The sequence below is a fragment of the Salvelinus namaycush genome, chromosome 31 (genome assembly GCF_016432855.1).
Source record: "Salvelinus namaycush isolate Seneca chromosome 31, SaNama_1.0, whole genome shotgun sequence".
Classification (NCBI taxonomy): Eukaryota; Metazoa; Chordata; class Actinopteri; order Salmoniformes; family Salmonidae; genus Salvelinus; species Salvelinus namaycush.
This window is the reverse complement of record NC_052337.1, coordinates 14,156,066-14,173,086: the sequence shown is the minus strand read 5'-3', so window position 1 is coordinate 14,173,086 and position 17,021 is coordinate 14,156,066. Positions and strand designations below refer to the sequence as shown.

General features: G+C 42.2%; 1 protein-coding gene across 1 annotated transcript in view; it reads left to right on the top strand.

Moving 5' to 3' along the window:
• The window catches only part of si:dkey-34e4.1 (carboxyl-terminal PDZ ligand of neuronal nitric oxide synthase protein), a 184,382-nt gene that overhangs the window by 86,949 nt on the left and 80,412 nt on the right, over positions 1-17,021 (top strand). Inside the window, exons 3-4 of the mRNA XM_038971336.1 lie at positions 8,245-8,337; positions 9,810-9,868. Coding sequence (XP_038827264.1) covers positions 8,245-8,337; positions 9,810-9,868 — 152 coding nt within the window. The remainder of the gene's footprint in view (positions 1-8,244; positions 8,338-9,809; positions 9,869-17,021) is intronic.

Genomic DNA, 17,021 nt, shown 5'->3' with positions numbered 1-17,021 from the left:
TGATAGACTGTTACCATACTGTTATGATAGACTGTTACCATACTGTTATGATAGACTGTTACCATACTGTTATGATAGACTGTTACCATACTGTTATGATAGACTGTTACCATACTGTTATGCTAGACTGTTACCATACTGTTATGATAGACTGTTACCATACTGTTATGCTAGACTGTTACCATACTGTTATGATAAACTGTTACCATACTGTTATGATAGACTGTTACCATACTGTTATGATAGACTGTTACCATACTGTTATGATAGACTGTTACCATACTGTTACGGTAGACTGTTACCATACTGTTATGATAAACTGTTACCATACTGTTATGATAGACTGTTACCATACTGTTATGATAGACTGTTACCATACTGTTACGGCAGACTGTTACCATACTGTTATGATAAACTGTTACCATACTGTTATGATAGACTGTTACCATACTGTTATGATAAACTGTTACCATACTGTTATGATAGACTGTTACCATACTGTTATGATAGACTGTTATGATAGACTGTTACCATACTGTTATGATAAACTGTTACCATACTGTTATGATAAACTGTTACCATACTGTTATGATATACTGTTATGATAGACTGTTACCATACTGTTATGATAGACTGTTACCATACTGTTATGATAGACTGTTATGATAGACTGTTACCATACTGTTATGATAGACTGTTACCATACTGTTATGATAGACTGTTACCATACTGTTATGATAAACTGTTACCATACTGTTATGATAGACTGTTACCATACTGTTATGATAAACTGTTACCATACTGTTATGATAGACTGTTACCATACTGTTATGATATACTGTTACCATACTGTTACGGTAGACTGTTACCATACTGTTATGATAGACTGTTACCATACTGTTATGATAAACTGTTACCATACTGTTACGATAGACTGTTACCATACTGTTATGATATACTGTTATGATAGACTGTTACCATACTGTTATGATAAACTGTTACCATACTGTTACGATAGACTGTTACCATACTGTTATGATATACTGTTATGATAGACTGTTACCATACTGTTATGATAGACTGTTACCATACTGTTATGATAGACTGTTACCATACTGTTATGATAAACTGTTACCATACTGTTATGATAGACTGTTACCATACTGTTATGATAAACTGTTACCATACTGTTATGATAGACTGTTACCATACTGTTATGATATACTGTTATGATAGACTGTTACCATACTGTTATGATAGACTGTTACCATACTGTTATGATATACTGTTATGATAGACTGTTACCATACTGTTATGATAGACTGTTACCATACTGTTATGATAGACTGTTACCATACTGTTATGATAGACTGTTACCATACTGTTATGATAGACTGTTACCATACTGTTATGATAGACTGTTACCATACTGTTATGATAAACTGTTACCATACTGTTATGATAGACTGTTACCATACTGTTATGATAGACTGTTATGATAGACTGTTACCATACTGTTATGATATACTGTTATGATAGACTGTTACCATACTGTTATGCTAGACTGTTACCATACTGTTATGATAAACTGTTACCATACTGTTATGATAGACTGTTACCATACTGTTACGGTAGACTGTTACCATACTGTTATGATAAACTGTTACCATACTGTTATGATAGACTGTTACCATACTGTTACGGCAGACTGTTACCATACTGTTATGATAAACTGTTACCATACTGTTATGATAGACTGTTACCATACTGTTATGATAAACTGTTACCATACTGTTATGATAGACTGTTACCATACTGTTATGATAGACTGTTATGATAGACTGTTACCATACTGTTATGATAGACTGTTATGATAGACTGTTACCATACTGTTATGATAGACTGTTACCATACTGTTATGATAGACTGTTACCATACTGTTATGATAAACTGTTACCATACTGTTATGATAAACTGTTACCATACTGTTATGATATACTGTTATGATAGACTGTTACCATACTGTTATGATAGACTGTTACCATACTGTTATGATAGACTGTTATGATAGACTGTTACCATACTGTTATGATAGACTGTTACCATACTGTTATGATAGACTGTTACCATACTGTTATGATAGACTGTTACCATACTGTTATGATAGACTGTTACCATACTGTTATGATAGACTGTTACCATACTGTTATGATAGACTGTTACCATACTGTTATGATAGACTGTTACCATACTGTTATGATAGACTGTTATGATAGACTGTTACCATACTGTTATGATAGACTGTTATGATAGACTGTTACCATACTGTTATGATAGACTGTTACCATACTGTTATGATAGACTGTTATGATAGACTGTTACCATACTGTTATGATAGACTGTTATGATAGACTGTTACCATACTGTTATGATAGACTGTTACCATACTGTTACGGCAGACTGTTACCATACTGTTATGATAAACTGTTACCATACTGTTATGATAGACTGTTACCATACTGTTATGATAAACTGTTACCATACTGTTACGATAGACTGTTACCATACTGTTATGATATACTGTTATGATAGACTGTTACCATACTGTTATGATAGACTGTTACCATACTGTTACGGTAGACTGTTATCATACTGTTTTGGTAGACTGTTACCATACTTTTATGGTATACTCTGTAGTCTTTGGTCATGTTTATTAGGCACCAAACAAAACAGACTGAAAAATGGTAAAGGACTACCTCTCCTCATCCAGTAATGAACGCTCAATTCCATTTACCATTGCAAAATATTTTAAGCAATTTCTGTTGTGTTCCCCTAATGAACACAACCCTGGTCTCAGGCCTTGAACCTGGTTTTCTGTTGCAAAATGCTTTTAAATTATTTCCATCTGTCACGAATATCACCGAAGGTGGCTCCCCTTCCTGTTCGGGTGGCGCTCGGCGGTCGTCGTTGCCGGTCTACTAGCTGCCACCGATCCCTTTTTCCTTTTCGTTTGTTTTTGTCTAATTGGTTTCACCTGTTCCTTGTTGGGTTTTTGGGGTGGGTACTATTTAAGTTCGTTTAGCCCGCTTGTGTTTGTGCGGGCTTGTTGTTATTGTACGTCGGAGGTGTATTGTTGATTTTGGGTTTTCGCTGTCCGGTTTATGTAACAGTGGTCTTTGGGTTGTGTTTGCGCCTGTGTTTTGGGTTCACCCATTTTTGTACCTGTTCCTGTTTTCTGTGGACATTAAAGCGTTTTTTCCCGTGAAACTTCTGCTCTCTGCGCCTGACTCCACACCCATCATTCTCCTGACGTTACACCATCACATGCCTTAATGAACACAATCCTGGCCTTGGAGTTGTCAGAGTTGACGCTAACTGGGTTCATGTTTAAGTGAGGAACCGTGAGGCTGAGTGGAGGCGACGTGGCGGACATGCTAACTCCGCTAGCTAGACTTCCTCTGAGCCGACACAATGGCCAGACACGCAGGAAGTGTGTTAGCCACTCTGAGCAGACACACAGCTGCCATGTCCCATCCTGCCAACAAGCAGAAGATGAGAAGAGCAGCACCCCTATTCTGGGAACCGGGAAATTTGGGAACTGAACAACCTGGGCTGTTTTATTGTTATATGTTGAAATACAGTATATAGTAGGATGGATTGTTTGGGGGCGGGGGGGGGGGTTTATGGATGGGTGTGTTTGAGTGTTTGTGTACAGTGTGTGTGCGAATGTGTGTGTCTACATGCTTTTTTTCGTGTGTCTATGTTCGTCTTTCATCAACGTGTGTGTGGGTTCCTTTGTGTGTGTGTCGGGTTGATGTGGCTCAGTCAAGGACTGACTTCGTTTAATAATGGACCTCCTGCTCTCAGCCCTCCATACAGACAGATGAGATCAACACTGACTGGGAAACTATCCTATGGTCAGATGTTTCTCAAGGTCCAACGGCCTAACGTCACCCACAGGGGAGGGCAGCTGCTGCTAGAAGTCAACTGTCCAGAAATAAACATTAATATATCCATTAGCATGAGCTAATCAGCTAATCAGCCTGGGATTGGATTGCATGTGGAGTGCCATGACATTAGAATGGATGAGAAGAAGAACAGATGTAGCAATCCCAAATGAAAAAGGCTATAGAGTAACCGGTCTGTCACAAAATGTTTTGCATATCAGCAATCAAGTTTTCAAGATATATAACTTTCAAACTACAGAATATCATATGACGCATAACGCAGCATCGTATGATGCAAAATGCATCATACAGGGATGATTTCTGTATTTTGAAGTTATATATCTTGAAAACTTGATTGCTGACAAGTAAAACATTTTGGGACTAGGTCAACAATGGACTAATGAAACAAATACCAAGAGATTGTTTTTGGATGGAGTTTTCCTTTAAATAAAGATAACATTTTGGGAATGTATAGGAATGATCATTGTCCCCTGTTCATCCTCAGTGTAGTGTTTAGTGTTAAGCCAACTGAATATGAATGTCACTATTTGTTCCTAGGGAACTCACATCATCAGTACCGCAGTCAGACAGCTCAGCTCAGTGTTCTCATCACTCACCCAACCATTATTTGGAGAAGAACAAGGAACAAAACATGTATTGTTGTTTAATGTCTTCAACCCCAACTTCAGCACTGGTCTAGGTAGCCTCATGGTTCAGCTGGACAACTGGTCACCGTGTTTCAACTGGTTACTGTGTGGTAGGTAGCCTCTCTCACCATGGTTCAGCTAGACAACTGGTCACCGTGTTTCGACTGGTCACTGTGTGGTAGGTAGCCTCTCACCATGGTTCAGCTAGACCACTGGTCACCGTGTTTCGACTGGTCACTGTGTGGTAGGTAGCCTCTCTCACCATGGTTCAGCTAGACCACTGGTCACCGTGTTTCAACTGGTCACTGTGTGGTAGGTAGCCTCTCTCACCATGGTTCAGCTAGACCACTGGTCACCGTGTTTCAACTGGTTACTGTGTGGTAGGTAGCCTCTCTCACCATGGTTCAGCTAGGCCACTGGTCACCGTGTTTCAACTGGTTACTGTGTGGTAGGTAGCCTCTCTCACCATGGTTCAGCTAGGCCACTGGTCACCGTGTTTCAACTGGTTACTGTGTGGTAGGTAGCCTCTCTCACCATGGTTCAGCTAGGCCACTGGTCACCGTGTTTCAACTGGTTACTGTGTGGTAGGTAGCCTCTCTCACCATGGTTCAGCTAGGCCACTGGTCACCGTGTTTCAACTGGTTACTGTGTGGTAGGTAGCCTCTCTCACCATGGTTCAGCTAGGCCACTGGTCACCGTGTTTCAACTGGTTACTGTGTGGTAGGTAGCCTCTCTCACCATGGTTCAGCTAGGCCACTGGTCACCGTGTTTCAACTGGTCACTGTGTGGTAGGTAGCCTCTCTCACCATGGTTCAGCTAGGCCACTGGTCACCGTGTTTCAACTGGTTACTGTGTGGTAGGTAGCCTCTCTCACCATGGTTCAGCTAGACAACTGGTCACCGTGTTTCAACTGGTCACTGTGTGGTAGGTAGCCTCTCTCACCATGGTTCAGCTAGGCCACTGGTCACCGTGTTTCAACTGGTCACTGTGTGGTAGGTAGCCTCTCTCACCATGGTTCAGCTAGACCACTGGTCACCGTGTTTGGACTGGTCACTGTGTGGTAGGTAGCCTCTCTCACCATGGTTCAGCTTGGCCACTGGTCACCGTGTTTCAACTGGTCACTGTGTGGTAGGTAGCCTCTCTCACCATGGTTCAGCTAGGCCACTGGTCACCGTGTTTCAACTGGTCACTATGTGGTAGGTAGCCTCTCTCACCATGGTTCAGCTAGGCCACTGGTCACTGTGTTTCACCTGGTCACTGTGTGGTAGGTAGCCTCTCTCACCATGGTTCAGCTAGGCCACTGGTCACCGTGTTTCAACTGGATCACTGGTCACTGTGTGGTAGGTAGCCTCTCTCACCATGGTTCAGCTGGAACCCAATAGGGGTTTCAATTAGAGGTCGACCGATTATGATTTTTCAACGCCGATACCGATTATTGGAGGACCCAAAAAATCCGATACCGATTAATCGGCCGATTTTTTAAAATGTATTTGTAATAATGACAATTACAACAATACTGAATTAACACTTATTTTAACTTAATATAATACATCAATAAAAATCAATTTAGCCTCAAATAAATAATGAAACATGTTCAACTTGGTTTAAATAATGCAAAAACAAAGTGTTGGAGAAGAAAGTAAAAGTGCAATATGTGCCATGTGAAAAAGCTAACGTTTAAGTTCCTTGCTCAGAACATGAGAACATATGAAAGCTGGTGGTTCCTTTTAACATGAGACTTCAATATTCCAAGGTAAGAGGTTTTAGGTTGTAGTAATATAGTATTTATAGGACTATTTCTCTCTATACCATTTGTATTCCATATACCTTTGACTATTGGATGTTCTTATAGGCACTTTAGTATTGCCAGTGTAACAGTATAGCTTCCGTCCCTCTCCTCGCTCCTACCTGGGCTCGAACGAGGAACACATCGACAACAGCCACCCTCGAAGCAGCGTTACCCATGCAGAGCAATGGGAACACTTACTCCAAGTCTCAGAGCGAGTGGCGTTTGAAACGCTATTAGCGCGCACCCCGCTAACTAGCTAGCCATTTCACATCGGTTACACCAGCCTAATCTTGGGAGTTGATAGGCTTGAAGTCATAAACAGCGCAATGCTTGAAGCACAGTGAAGAGCTGCTGGCAAAACGCACGAAAGTGCTGTTTGAATGAATGCTTACGAGCCTGCTGCTGCCTACCATCGCTCAGTCAGACTGCTCTATCAAATATCAAATCATAGACTTAATTATAACATAATAACACACAGAAATACGAGCCTTAGGTCATTAATATGGTAGAATCCGGAAACTATCATTTCGAAAACAAAATGTTTAATATTATCGCATATACCCTGACTCTGCGTGCAATGAACGCAAGAGAAGTGACACAATTTCACCTGGTTAATATTGCCTGCTAACCTGGATTTCTTTTAGCTAAATATGCAGGTTTAAAAATATATACTTCTGTGTATTGATTTTAAGAAAGACATTGATGTTTATGGTTAGGTACACGTTGGAGCATCGACAGTCCTTTTTACGCTAATGCGAACCGCATCAATTATATGCAACGCAGGACACGCTAGATAAACTAGTAATATCATCAACCATGTGTAGTTAACTAGTGATTATGATTGATTGATTGATTGGTTTTTATAAGATACGTTTAATGCTAGCTAGCAACTTACCTTGGTTTCTTACTGCATTCGCGTAACAGGCAGGCTCCTCGTGGAGTGCAATGAGAGGCAGGTGGTTAGAGCATTGGACTAGTTAACTGTAAGGTTGCAAGATTGAATCCCTGAACTGACAAGGTAAAAATCTGTCGTTCTGCCCCTGAACAAGGCAGTTAACCCACCGTTCCTAGGCCATCATTGAAAATAAGAACGTGTTCTTAACTGACTTGCCTAGTTAAATTTAAAAAATCGTCCAAATCGGTGTCCAAAAATAACGATTTCCAATTGTTATGAAAACTTGAAATTCGGCCCTAATTAATCGGCCATTCCGATTAATCGGTTGACCTCTAGTTTCAATGGCTCAGTGGGTTAGAGCACATTGCTACAAACCCAAGGGGTTGATTCCCAATGAGCCATGACGGGCCACATGTCTGTGTCACTGTCAATGTTGACAGTTGTTTAAGTGGCTTTGGATGAAAGTGTATATTAAAATAGATGATCATATTAAGGAACCCTGCTTCACAATGGTCTCCCTGAGTCCTTGTAGTCAATAGTACCAAACACTGAGTAGATTGTTAGTTTGGCTACTGATATGAATTATGGAAGTCCTTTCCTCTTTCCTTAATGTGCCTGCCAAGCCATTAAAGGATAGCTAATATATTAGTGTGTAGCAGGGATCATCTCCTAACACTGACAGCCTTCCTGTTGGAGCCTCTAAGACTCTGTCACTTTGCCAGCAGGGTGTGTGTGTGTGTGTGTGTGTGTGTGTGTGCAACTTCCCCTGGGGATCAATAAACTGTCTATACTGCAGTGTAAAGTGCTCTAGGCACTTTACACTGTAAGAGTGGTATCTCTCACCTCATTCAGTACCTATGTGTTGAGCCCTTCACCTACAGTATGTGACAAATAGTTGATTGTAGTTGTTGTTGCTCTACTCCCATAGAGGTCTGTGATTGACCTATATGTGTTTGTGTTTTCCAGTATGAGTTCAAGGCCAAGAACATCAAGAAGAAAAAAGTAAGCATCATCGTGTCTGTGGACGGAGTCAAGGTGGTCCTCCGGAAGAAACAGAAGGTAAGGCTGGGCCAATCAGAAAGCAGGGTTATGATGATGTCATTATGAAGAGGCCAATCAAAGAGTAGGGTTGGGATGATGTCATTACAAAGGGACCAATCAAAGAGTAGGTTTATGATGCTGTCATTATGAAGACACAAATCAAATTATAGGATTATGATGATGTCATTATGAAAGGACCAATCAGAGAGCAGGGTTATGGTGATGTCATTATGATGACGTCATTACGAAAGACCAATCAGAGAGCATTGTTATGATGATGTCATTATGAAGGGACAAATCAGAGATGGCTTATGTCAATGTCATTATGAGGGGAATAAAATTGTTATATCAACAAATCCATGGGATTCTTCTGTCTTGTAAATGTTGTGTTCTTGTCTGTCGTAAAATATTACATTTAGACTTCATGTTATCTTTCGACTCTGAATTAGAGGTCGTCACGGGTCCAAAAAGTTGGACCTGTTTCGAAATGGACCTGGGGCTTTCCCACCCGGACCCAATATGCATAAATAAAATGTTCTCTATGTTCAATAGAGACCCGTTCTGAACGGACCCTGGGAGTACTAGACCTGTTCCGTATAGACGTGGTCAGATCCAGACTCGGTCTGATCCGAGTGAGGAAAGCAACAGAAAATGTATTTTTTAAGCTACTTTATTAACCAGAGCTGATAAATCGTGAGAGGAGGGAGAGAGAGGTGGTGATGCTGCTCTAGCAGCCAGGGGAGGGGCCGTACTGTGAGCGAGTGAAACAACAACAAGGGGAGAGGGGGGAGAGACAGCAACCAACTAAGCCGACTCGCGCTATAGGAAACTATTCACTTTCATAGCTAGGTTATTTATCATCAAATATGATTACGTAGTACCTGTCTTGACTGAATCAAACCAGGAGAAGCTAGTCAAGCTAGCTAACATTAGCTAGCTAGGCTTATTGAGGCTGCAGTGCATGCACTTTCTCATCCTACAGTTACAAATAACAACAACTCCATTCAGAATATTAAGTAGCTGTTGGTTGTTGTAGCCTATCCTTCTCTTTTAACTTTTAATTCCGTCATTTTAATTCCATCTTCCATTGATTAGATATATCCTAACTGGCTCTATGACTGTAGCCTATTGCCGCTTTGATGAATTATGATTGGCCAACAACAAGCTCCACGCTCAACTCTCTCTCTACTGCAGTAGTCGTGTTCGGATTTGTACGGGGCCCTCCCGGACAATTCAGTTAAAATTACACATGCCCGAGGGACAATTCAGTTAAAATTACACATACCCGAGGGACAATTCAGTTAAAATTACACATACCCGAGGGACAATTCAGTTAAAATTACACATACCCGAGACCCGTGACGATCATATCAGGTCTGACCCAGACCCGTGACATTATTTTGGGTACAGGTGGATCCGTGAAGACCTCTACTCTGAATCTCCACTGTTGTGATTGATTGTTAACATCATCTTGACTTCCTTGTCCACAGAGGAAAGAGTGGACCTGGGACGAGAGCAAGATGCTGATCATGTCTGACCCCATATACAGGTCAGTGTCACACCTATTGTACAGCTCTGCCTCACTCATCACTCCATTTCCTACCTATTCCCCATATAGTGCACTACTTCACCTAGAGCCAATGTAGTGCACTCGGACATCATTTGAAAATACATTCTTTATCTCAATTCACCTTCCTGCTATAAAAATAGCAGAAGCTCCTTTAGTGAATCCCATTTTTATGGGCCACACTGATGGTCCAACCGGATAACACATTGAAGCCATTCATATGTGCTGCTACACACTCTGATAATGTGCCTCTACGTATGTGCCATCGGCAATTACACTCATACAGTATATATTGGTTAAGCTTGTAGCCACAGCATAAGTGACGACCGGCTCGATTCAGTACTATGTAGCAAAATTTGAAATAGTATTTTTTACACTGGATAAAAGTAGAGAATAACAGAGCTAGAAAATTGTATATATCATACACTGCAGTTGAGGAACAATGGGAAAGTAATTCTACTTTGAAAGTTATTAAACTTGTAACCCCACTTTTGAGAAAATGTCTCTTGAATATTTTTGGGCACCTACTGGAGAGCTCTTCTTTGTCTACACCCATTCAGCATTATTCACACCCTCTTAAGCTTTAGCCCCACCCATCTCTTTATTAAGGATTCACGTGAGGCCATGTGCTAAACAGAGTGAGCATGGTAGTGTAGTGTAGTAAACAACCAAATATTTCAAGACTAAAAGTGGTGAAAGTAGTAGCAAAAAATCTAGTCCTTGGCCTGTATCTTCATCTGACTTTGGTGCAAGTCATGTTGTTCTTCACATTACCATCTCTGGTAAAAACATACAATATTAAATCAAATCAAAGTTTATTTGTCTCATGAACAGGATACAGAAGGCGTAAACGGTACAGTGAAATGGTTACTTACAAATTTGCATAGTAGCAATATCAAAAATAGAAAGTGTCCAATTAATATTGTATAACTATTTTATAATTATTAGATGATTCTTACCCAGACACACTTGACCCATCTAAATTGATGGGTCATGTGAAAGAAATGCTATAACCCCCCAATACAATAGATGAACGTAATCACCCCCAGACACACCTGGCTAACTTGATGGGTCATGTAATCATCTGGCGATGTGGAGTCTTGTTTAGACATGTAGCTAGCTAAACGATGAACCTAATGGTGCTTTCAAGACAACTGTGAAAATTGAAAAATATGAGGTCAAATCATGACGTCAGTGATCTTCAGGTCAGAAAGTCTGGGCTCTAGAAAGAGGCCCGAGTTCCCGAGTTGAAATTCCGAGTTGGATAACCGCTCAAAAAGATTTTGGGATTCGGAGCCAGTTTTTTTTTGAGTTCCCAGTTGTCTTGAACACACAAGTCGGAAGTCGGAGATTTCCAAGTTCCAAGTTCCCACTTGTTTTGAATGCAGCATAGCAATACAAACTGATTGTCATAGCTAGCCACCATGCATGAATCTTCAGGTAGCTAAAGCTAACCAACTAGGTTCAATGTTAGCTAGCTAGCTAATAATAGGCTATAACTAGCAACGCAAATGGATTTCTAAAATATGAATAATATTACTACACAGATCATACACGTAATGTTAGCTAGTGAGCCAGCTAGCTAACGTTAGCTAGCTAGCTAACAGTACACTTTAACTTTAATGAAAACGACTATCTGACAAAATTAGAAATGTATATTATCTGAAAATGTAGCTAGCTAAACTCTTACAAACATGGATGAATGCTTCTCCCTCTCTGTCTCAGATGCCATGGTTGCCCTTAGTTTGAAGACCTAATCCAGAGACAAGTGTTTTATACAACAGTGTTCTCTTTTTGACTCCCTCTGCATATTTCTAATCAAAAGCCAGAATGTAGCTATCATACTCTGCTTCCACTGGGCATTCCACTGATTTCAAAACTCGGTCAACTTCTCCCATGACAACAACACTGTTGATCGCCGTTTCTTCCCACATCACTGTCATCAGAAGACTTTGATAAAAAATAAATGTTTACGTTCAAATGCCTCTCCTGTGAAGTAATGACGTGCGACATACGCCTAGTTTCCTGAAACGAGTCACGTGTGAGTTTGTGTGTGTGCATGCGTGCCTTTGCGGGCGTTTGTGGTTTTTCGGGGACATCTCTGTTCTTACATGGTAGCCATGGTAGCCACAGCATTATAGCTACATCTGATGGCAACAACACCTCTGACACACTGACCCTCAACATGTGGGGGCCCCTCAGGGGTGTGTGCTTAGTCCTCTCTTGTACTCCCTGTTCACTCACGACTGTGTGGCCATGCACGACTCCAACACCATCATAAAGTTTGTTGATGACACAATGGTGGTAGGCCTGATCACCGATGGCGGTGAGATGGCCTACAGGCAGCAGTGGGGGTCGGTGCCGTTTAAGATGAGGGAGGTTTAAAAAAATATATATATGTTTTTATGAACATGGCCTTATTTCTATTGCAGCATATTGGATGACTGTCATTCATATTACATTCACCCAGCTCAATGTAACATTGATATGGCTAGGCTACTCCATGATGCTCACATCTTTCCTGTACCCATCATGAGGTTGCTACAACCTAGCCTATGAATAAAGGATTGCAACGTAGGTGCACAGGTCGAGATAATTTTGAGTTATCAAAGTGACAGACAGTGACACATTCAATACTGCCTTGCACACTCTTGCCTGCATATAGCTGATCTAGAGTGTAATCATTAGTCCAACAGTTGCAATGAATACACCCCTGATCACACGCAAACACAGTTCACTTTCATAGCATACACAAACAGTTCATATATATAATTCCTTCTTGCATCTTTCTACCCGCTCTCCTCCTCTCACCTTTTCCCTTCGCTTGTGGACTTCAGGGCACAAAACATCAGCTGTCTGTGACCTGCTACAATCATGCAGTACAGTGTACAGTCAGCAGCAAGCAGTTTAGCTGTTATTCCGGCGGGCCCCCGTGGCAATAAATTATTGGATAGCCATAGCCAGCTACTTAACATAGAATCCATCTCGGTTTGAGCTGGTTGTTTGAGTAGGCTAAATTAGTTAGCTGCATTCGATGCTAGCTACGTAAGTGAAAGTGAAAAAATATATAAGACGAAATATAGCTAGGTCTCTCTCTTGCTTCTCCTTAATATGGAAGAAATTATTTGTTCAAAACTGTTCAACTATTGTCTTTCTCTCTCTTTTTGTCAACTACTCACCAGATTGTATGTACTGCAGTGCTATTTAGTTGTAGCTTATGCTTTCAGTACTAAATTCATTCTTTGATCCTTTGATTTGGTGGACAACATGTCAGTTCATGCTGCAAGAGCTCTGATAGGTTAGAGGATGTCTTCCAGAAATTGTTATAATTACTGTGTAAGTCTATAGAAGGGGGTGAGAACCATGAGCCTCCTAGGTTTTTGTATTGAAGTCAATGTACCCACAGGAGGACAGAAGCTAGCTAGCGGCTACACCATGGTGCTACCCTAAAGAGTGCAGATGAGGCTACTGTAGACCTTCATTGCAAAACAGTGTGTTTTAATCAATTATTTGGTGACGTGACTATATTTAGTATATATATATATTTTAAAGGAAATTTACTGAGGAAGATGGTCCTCCCCTTCCTCCTCTGAGGATCCTCCACTGCTTGGCAGTGTGGCGCAAAGACAACAACCTCTCCCTCAACGTCAGTAAGACAAAGGAGCTGGTAGTTGACTACAGGACAAAGAGGGGAGAGCACGTCCCTATCCACATCGACAGGGCTGTAGTGGAGCGGGTTGAGAGCTTCAAGTTCCTTGGCGTCCACATCACTAAGGACTTAATATGGTCCACACACCCGCACAGTCGTGAAGAGGGCACGACAGCGCATCTTCTCCCTCAGGAGGCTGAAAAGATTTGGCATGGGCCTTCGGATCCTTAAAAACTTCTACAGCTGCACCATCTAGAGTATCTTGACTGGCTGCATCGCCGCTTGGTATGGCAAATGCATCGCCCTCAACCACAAAACTCTACAGAGACTGGTGCAAACGGCCCAGTACATCACTTGGGTCGAGCTCCCTGCCATCCAGGACCTCTATATCAGGCGGTGTCAGAGGAAGGCTTGAAAAATTGCCAAAGACTTCAGCCTACCAAGCCATAGACTGTTTACTCTGCTACCGTCCGGCAAACGGAATCTGAGCACCGGCTCTCGCACCAACAGGCTCCGAGATACCTTCTACCCCCAAGCCATAAGACTTCTAAATAGCCATATATAGATAATTAAATGGTTACACGGTCTGCATTTACCCTATCTTGCACTGACTCTATGCACACTCACAAGACGATACACTGACTGTACAAAGCATTAGGAACACCTGCTCTTTTCATGACATAGAGTGACCAGGTGATTCCAGGTGAAAGCTATCATCCCTTATAGATGTCACCTGCTAAATCCACTTCAATCAGGGTAGATGAAGGGGAGGAGACAGCTTAAAGAAGGATTTTTAAGCCTTTAGACAATTGAGACATGGATTATGTGTGTGTGCCATTCAGAGGGTGAATGGGCAAGACAAAATATTAAAGTGCCTTTGAACAGGGTATGTTAGTAGGTGCCAGGCGCACTGGCTTGAGTGTGTTAAGAACTGAAATGCTGCTGGGTTTTTCACTCTCAACAGTTTCCCTTGTGTATCAAGAATGGTCCACCACCAAAAGGACATCCAGCCAACTTGACACAACTGTGGGAAACATTTGAGTCAACATGGGCCAGCATCCCTATGGAACGCTTTCGACACCTTGTAGAGTCCATGCCCAAATTAAGTGAGGCTGTTCTGATGGGAAAAGTGGGTGCAACTCAATATAAGGAAGGTGTTCCTAATGTTTTGTACACTCTGTGTATATTATCCATGTCCTTGTTCAGCCACGACTCCTCGAAATATAGGATATTACATTTCTTGAGGTCCCGTTGATAGGATATTCTCTAGAACAGAGCTTGTCCGGTTTGTTCTCTAGTGATTGTACGTTAGCCAGTAGTGGGTGCAACTTAATATTATGAAGGTGTTCTTAATGTTTTGTTCCCTCAGTGTATATATGCACTATATACACCCTCACTCATACACACTACACTACACTGACACTTTCACACAAAACCCACACACATACACTACAAACACAACACACACACCAACGCCTCGTTCCTGGACGGATTTAAACACCTTTTTCGCCCACTTCAAGGAAAACAATATCAAGCTGCCGCCGCGGGTCCCCAAGGCTTACGAGGACTGTGTGCTCTCGTTCTCCGTGGCAGACGTGAGTAAGTCATTTAAGCGTGTTAACCCTCGCAATGCTGTTGGCCCAGACGGCATCCCAAGCCATGTCCTCAGAGTATGTGCAGACCAGCTGGCTGAAGTGTTTACCGACATATTGATTCTCTCCTGATCCCAGTCTGTTGTTCCCACTTGCTTCAAGATGTCCACCATCGTTCCTGTACCCATGAAAGCTAAGGTAACTAAACTAAATGACTATCGCCACCTAGCACTCACTTCTGTCATCATGAAGTGCTTTGAGAGGCTAGTTAAGGCTAACCCTCTCCTGTACTCCCTGTTCACCCATGACTGTGTGGCCACGCACGTCTCCAACTCAATTATCAAGTGTGCTTTCGAACAGTGGTAGGCCTGATTACCAACAACGATGAGACAGCCTAGGAGGAGGTGAGAGCCCTGGCGGAGTGGTGCCAGGAAAATAACCTCTTCCACGACGTCAACATAACAAAGGAGCTGATCGTGGACTACAGGAGACAGCAGAGAGGGCAGGCCCCCATCCACTTCGATGGAGCCACGGTGGAGAGGGTCAAAAGCTTCAAGTTCCTCAGAGGACACATCACTGACAACCTCAAATTGTCCCTTCATGCATGGCTCTCCAGAGGGTGGTGTGGTCAGCCCAACACATCACTGGGGGCACTCAGCCTGCCCTCCAGGACATCTACAGCACCCGGTGTCACAGGCACCCTCACACTCAGTGTCAACAAAACAAAGGAGATGATCGTGGACTTCAGGAAACAGCAGCGGGAGCAGCCCCCTATCCACATCGACGGGACAGTAGTGGAGAAGGTGGAAAGTTTTAAGTTCCTCGGCATACACATCACGGACAAACTGAAATGGTCCACCCACACAGACAGCATGATGAAGAAGGCGCAATAGCGCCTCTTCAACCTCAGGAGGCTGAAGAAATTTGGCTTGTCACCAAAAACACTCACAAACTTTTACAGATGCACAATCGAGAGCATCCTAACGGGCTGTATCACCGCCTGGTACGGCAACTGCTCCGCCCACAACCGCAAGGCTCTCCAGAGGGTAGTGAGGTCTGCACAATGCATCACCGGGGGCAAACTACCTGCCCTCCAAGACACCTACACCACCCGATGTCACAGGAAGGCCAAGAAGATCATCAAGGACCTCAGCACCCGAGCCATGGCCTGTTCACCCCGCTACCATCTACTGAGAAACAGCTTCTACCTCCAGGCCATAAGACTGTTAAAAAGTCACCACTAGCCTTAGTCACTGTTCTACCACCCGGTACTCTACCTTCCACCTTAGAGACTTCTGCTCTATGTACAGTACATAGTCATTGAACAGTGGTCATTTTAATAAGGTTTAAATACTGTTTTACTCCTTTTATATGTACAGTTGAAGTCGAAAATTTACTTACACCTTAGCCAAATACATTTAAACTCAGTTTTTCACAATTCCTGACATTTAATCAGAGTAAAAATTCCCTGTCTTAGGCCAGTTAGGATCACCACTTTATTTTAAGGATATGAAATGTCAGAATAATATCCTTGGGGTCATTGTCCATTTGGAAGACCCATTTGTGACCAAGCTTTAACTTCCTGACTGATGTCTTGAGATGTTGCTTCAATATATCCACATAATTTTCCTTCCTCATGATCTATTTTGTGAAGTGCACCAGTCCCTCCTGCAGCAAAGCATCCCCACAACATGATGCTGCCACCCCCGTTCTTCACGGTTGGGATGGTGTTCTTCGGCTTGCAAGCCTCCCCCTTTTCCTTCCAAACATAACAATGGTCATTAAAAAAAGTACGATCTTTGTCCCCATGTGCAGTTGCAAACCGTAGTCTGGCTTTTTTTATGGCGGTTTTGGAGCAGTGGCTTCTTCCTTGCTGAGCGGCCTTTCAGGTTAT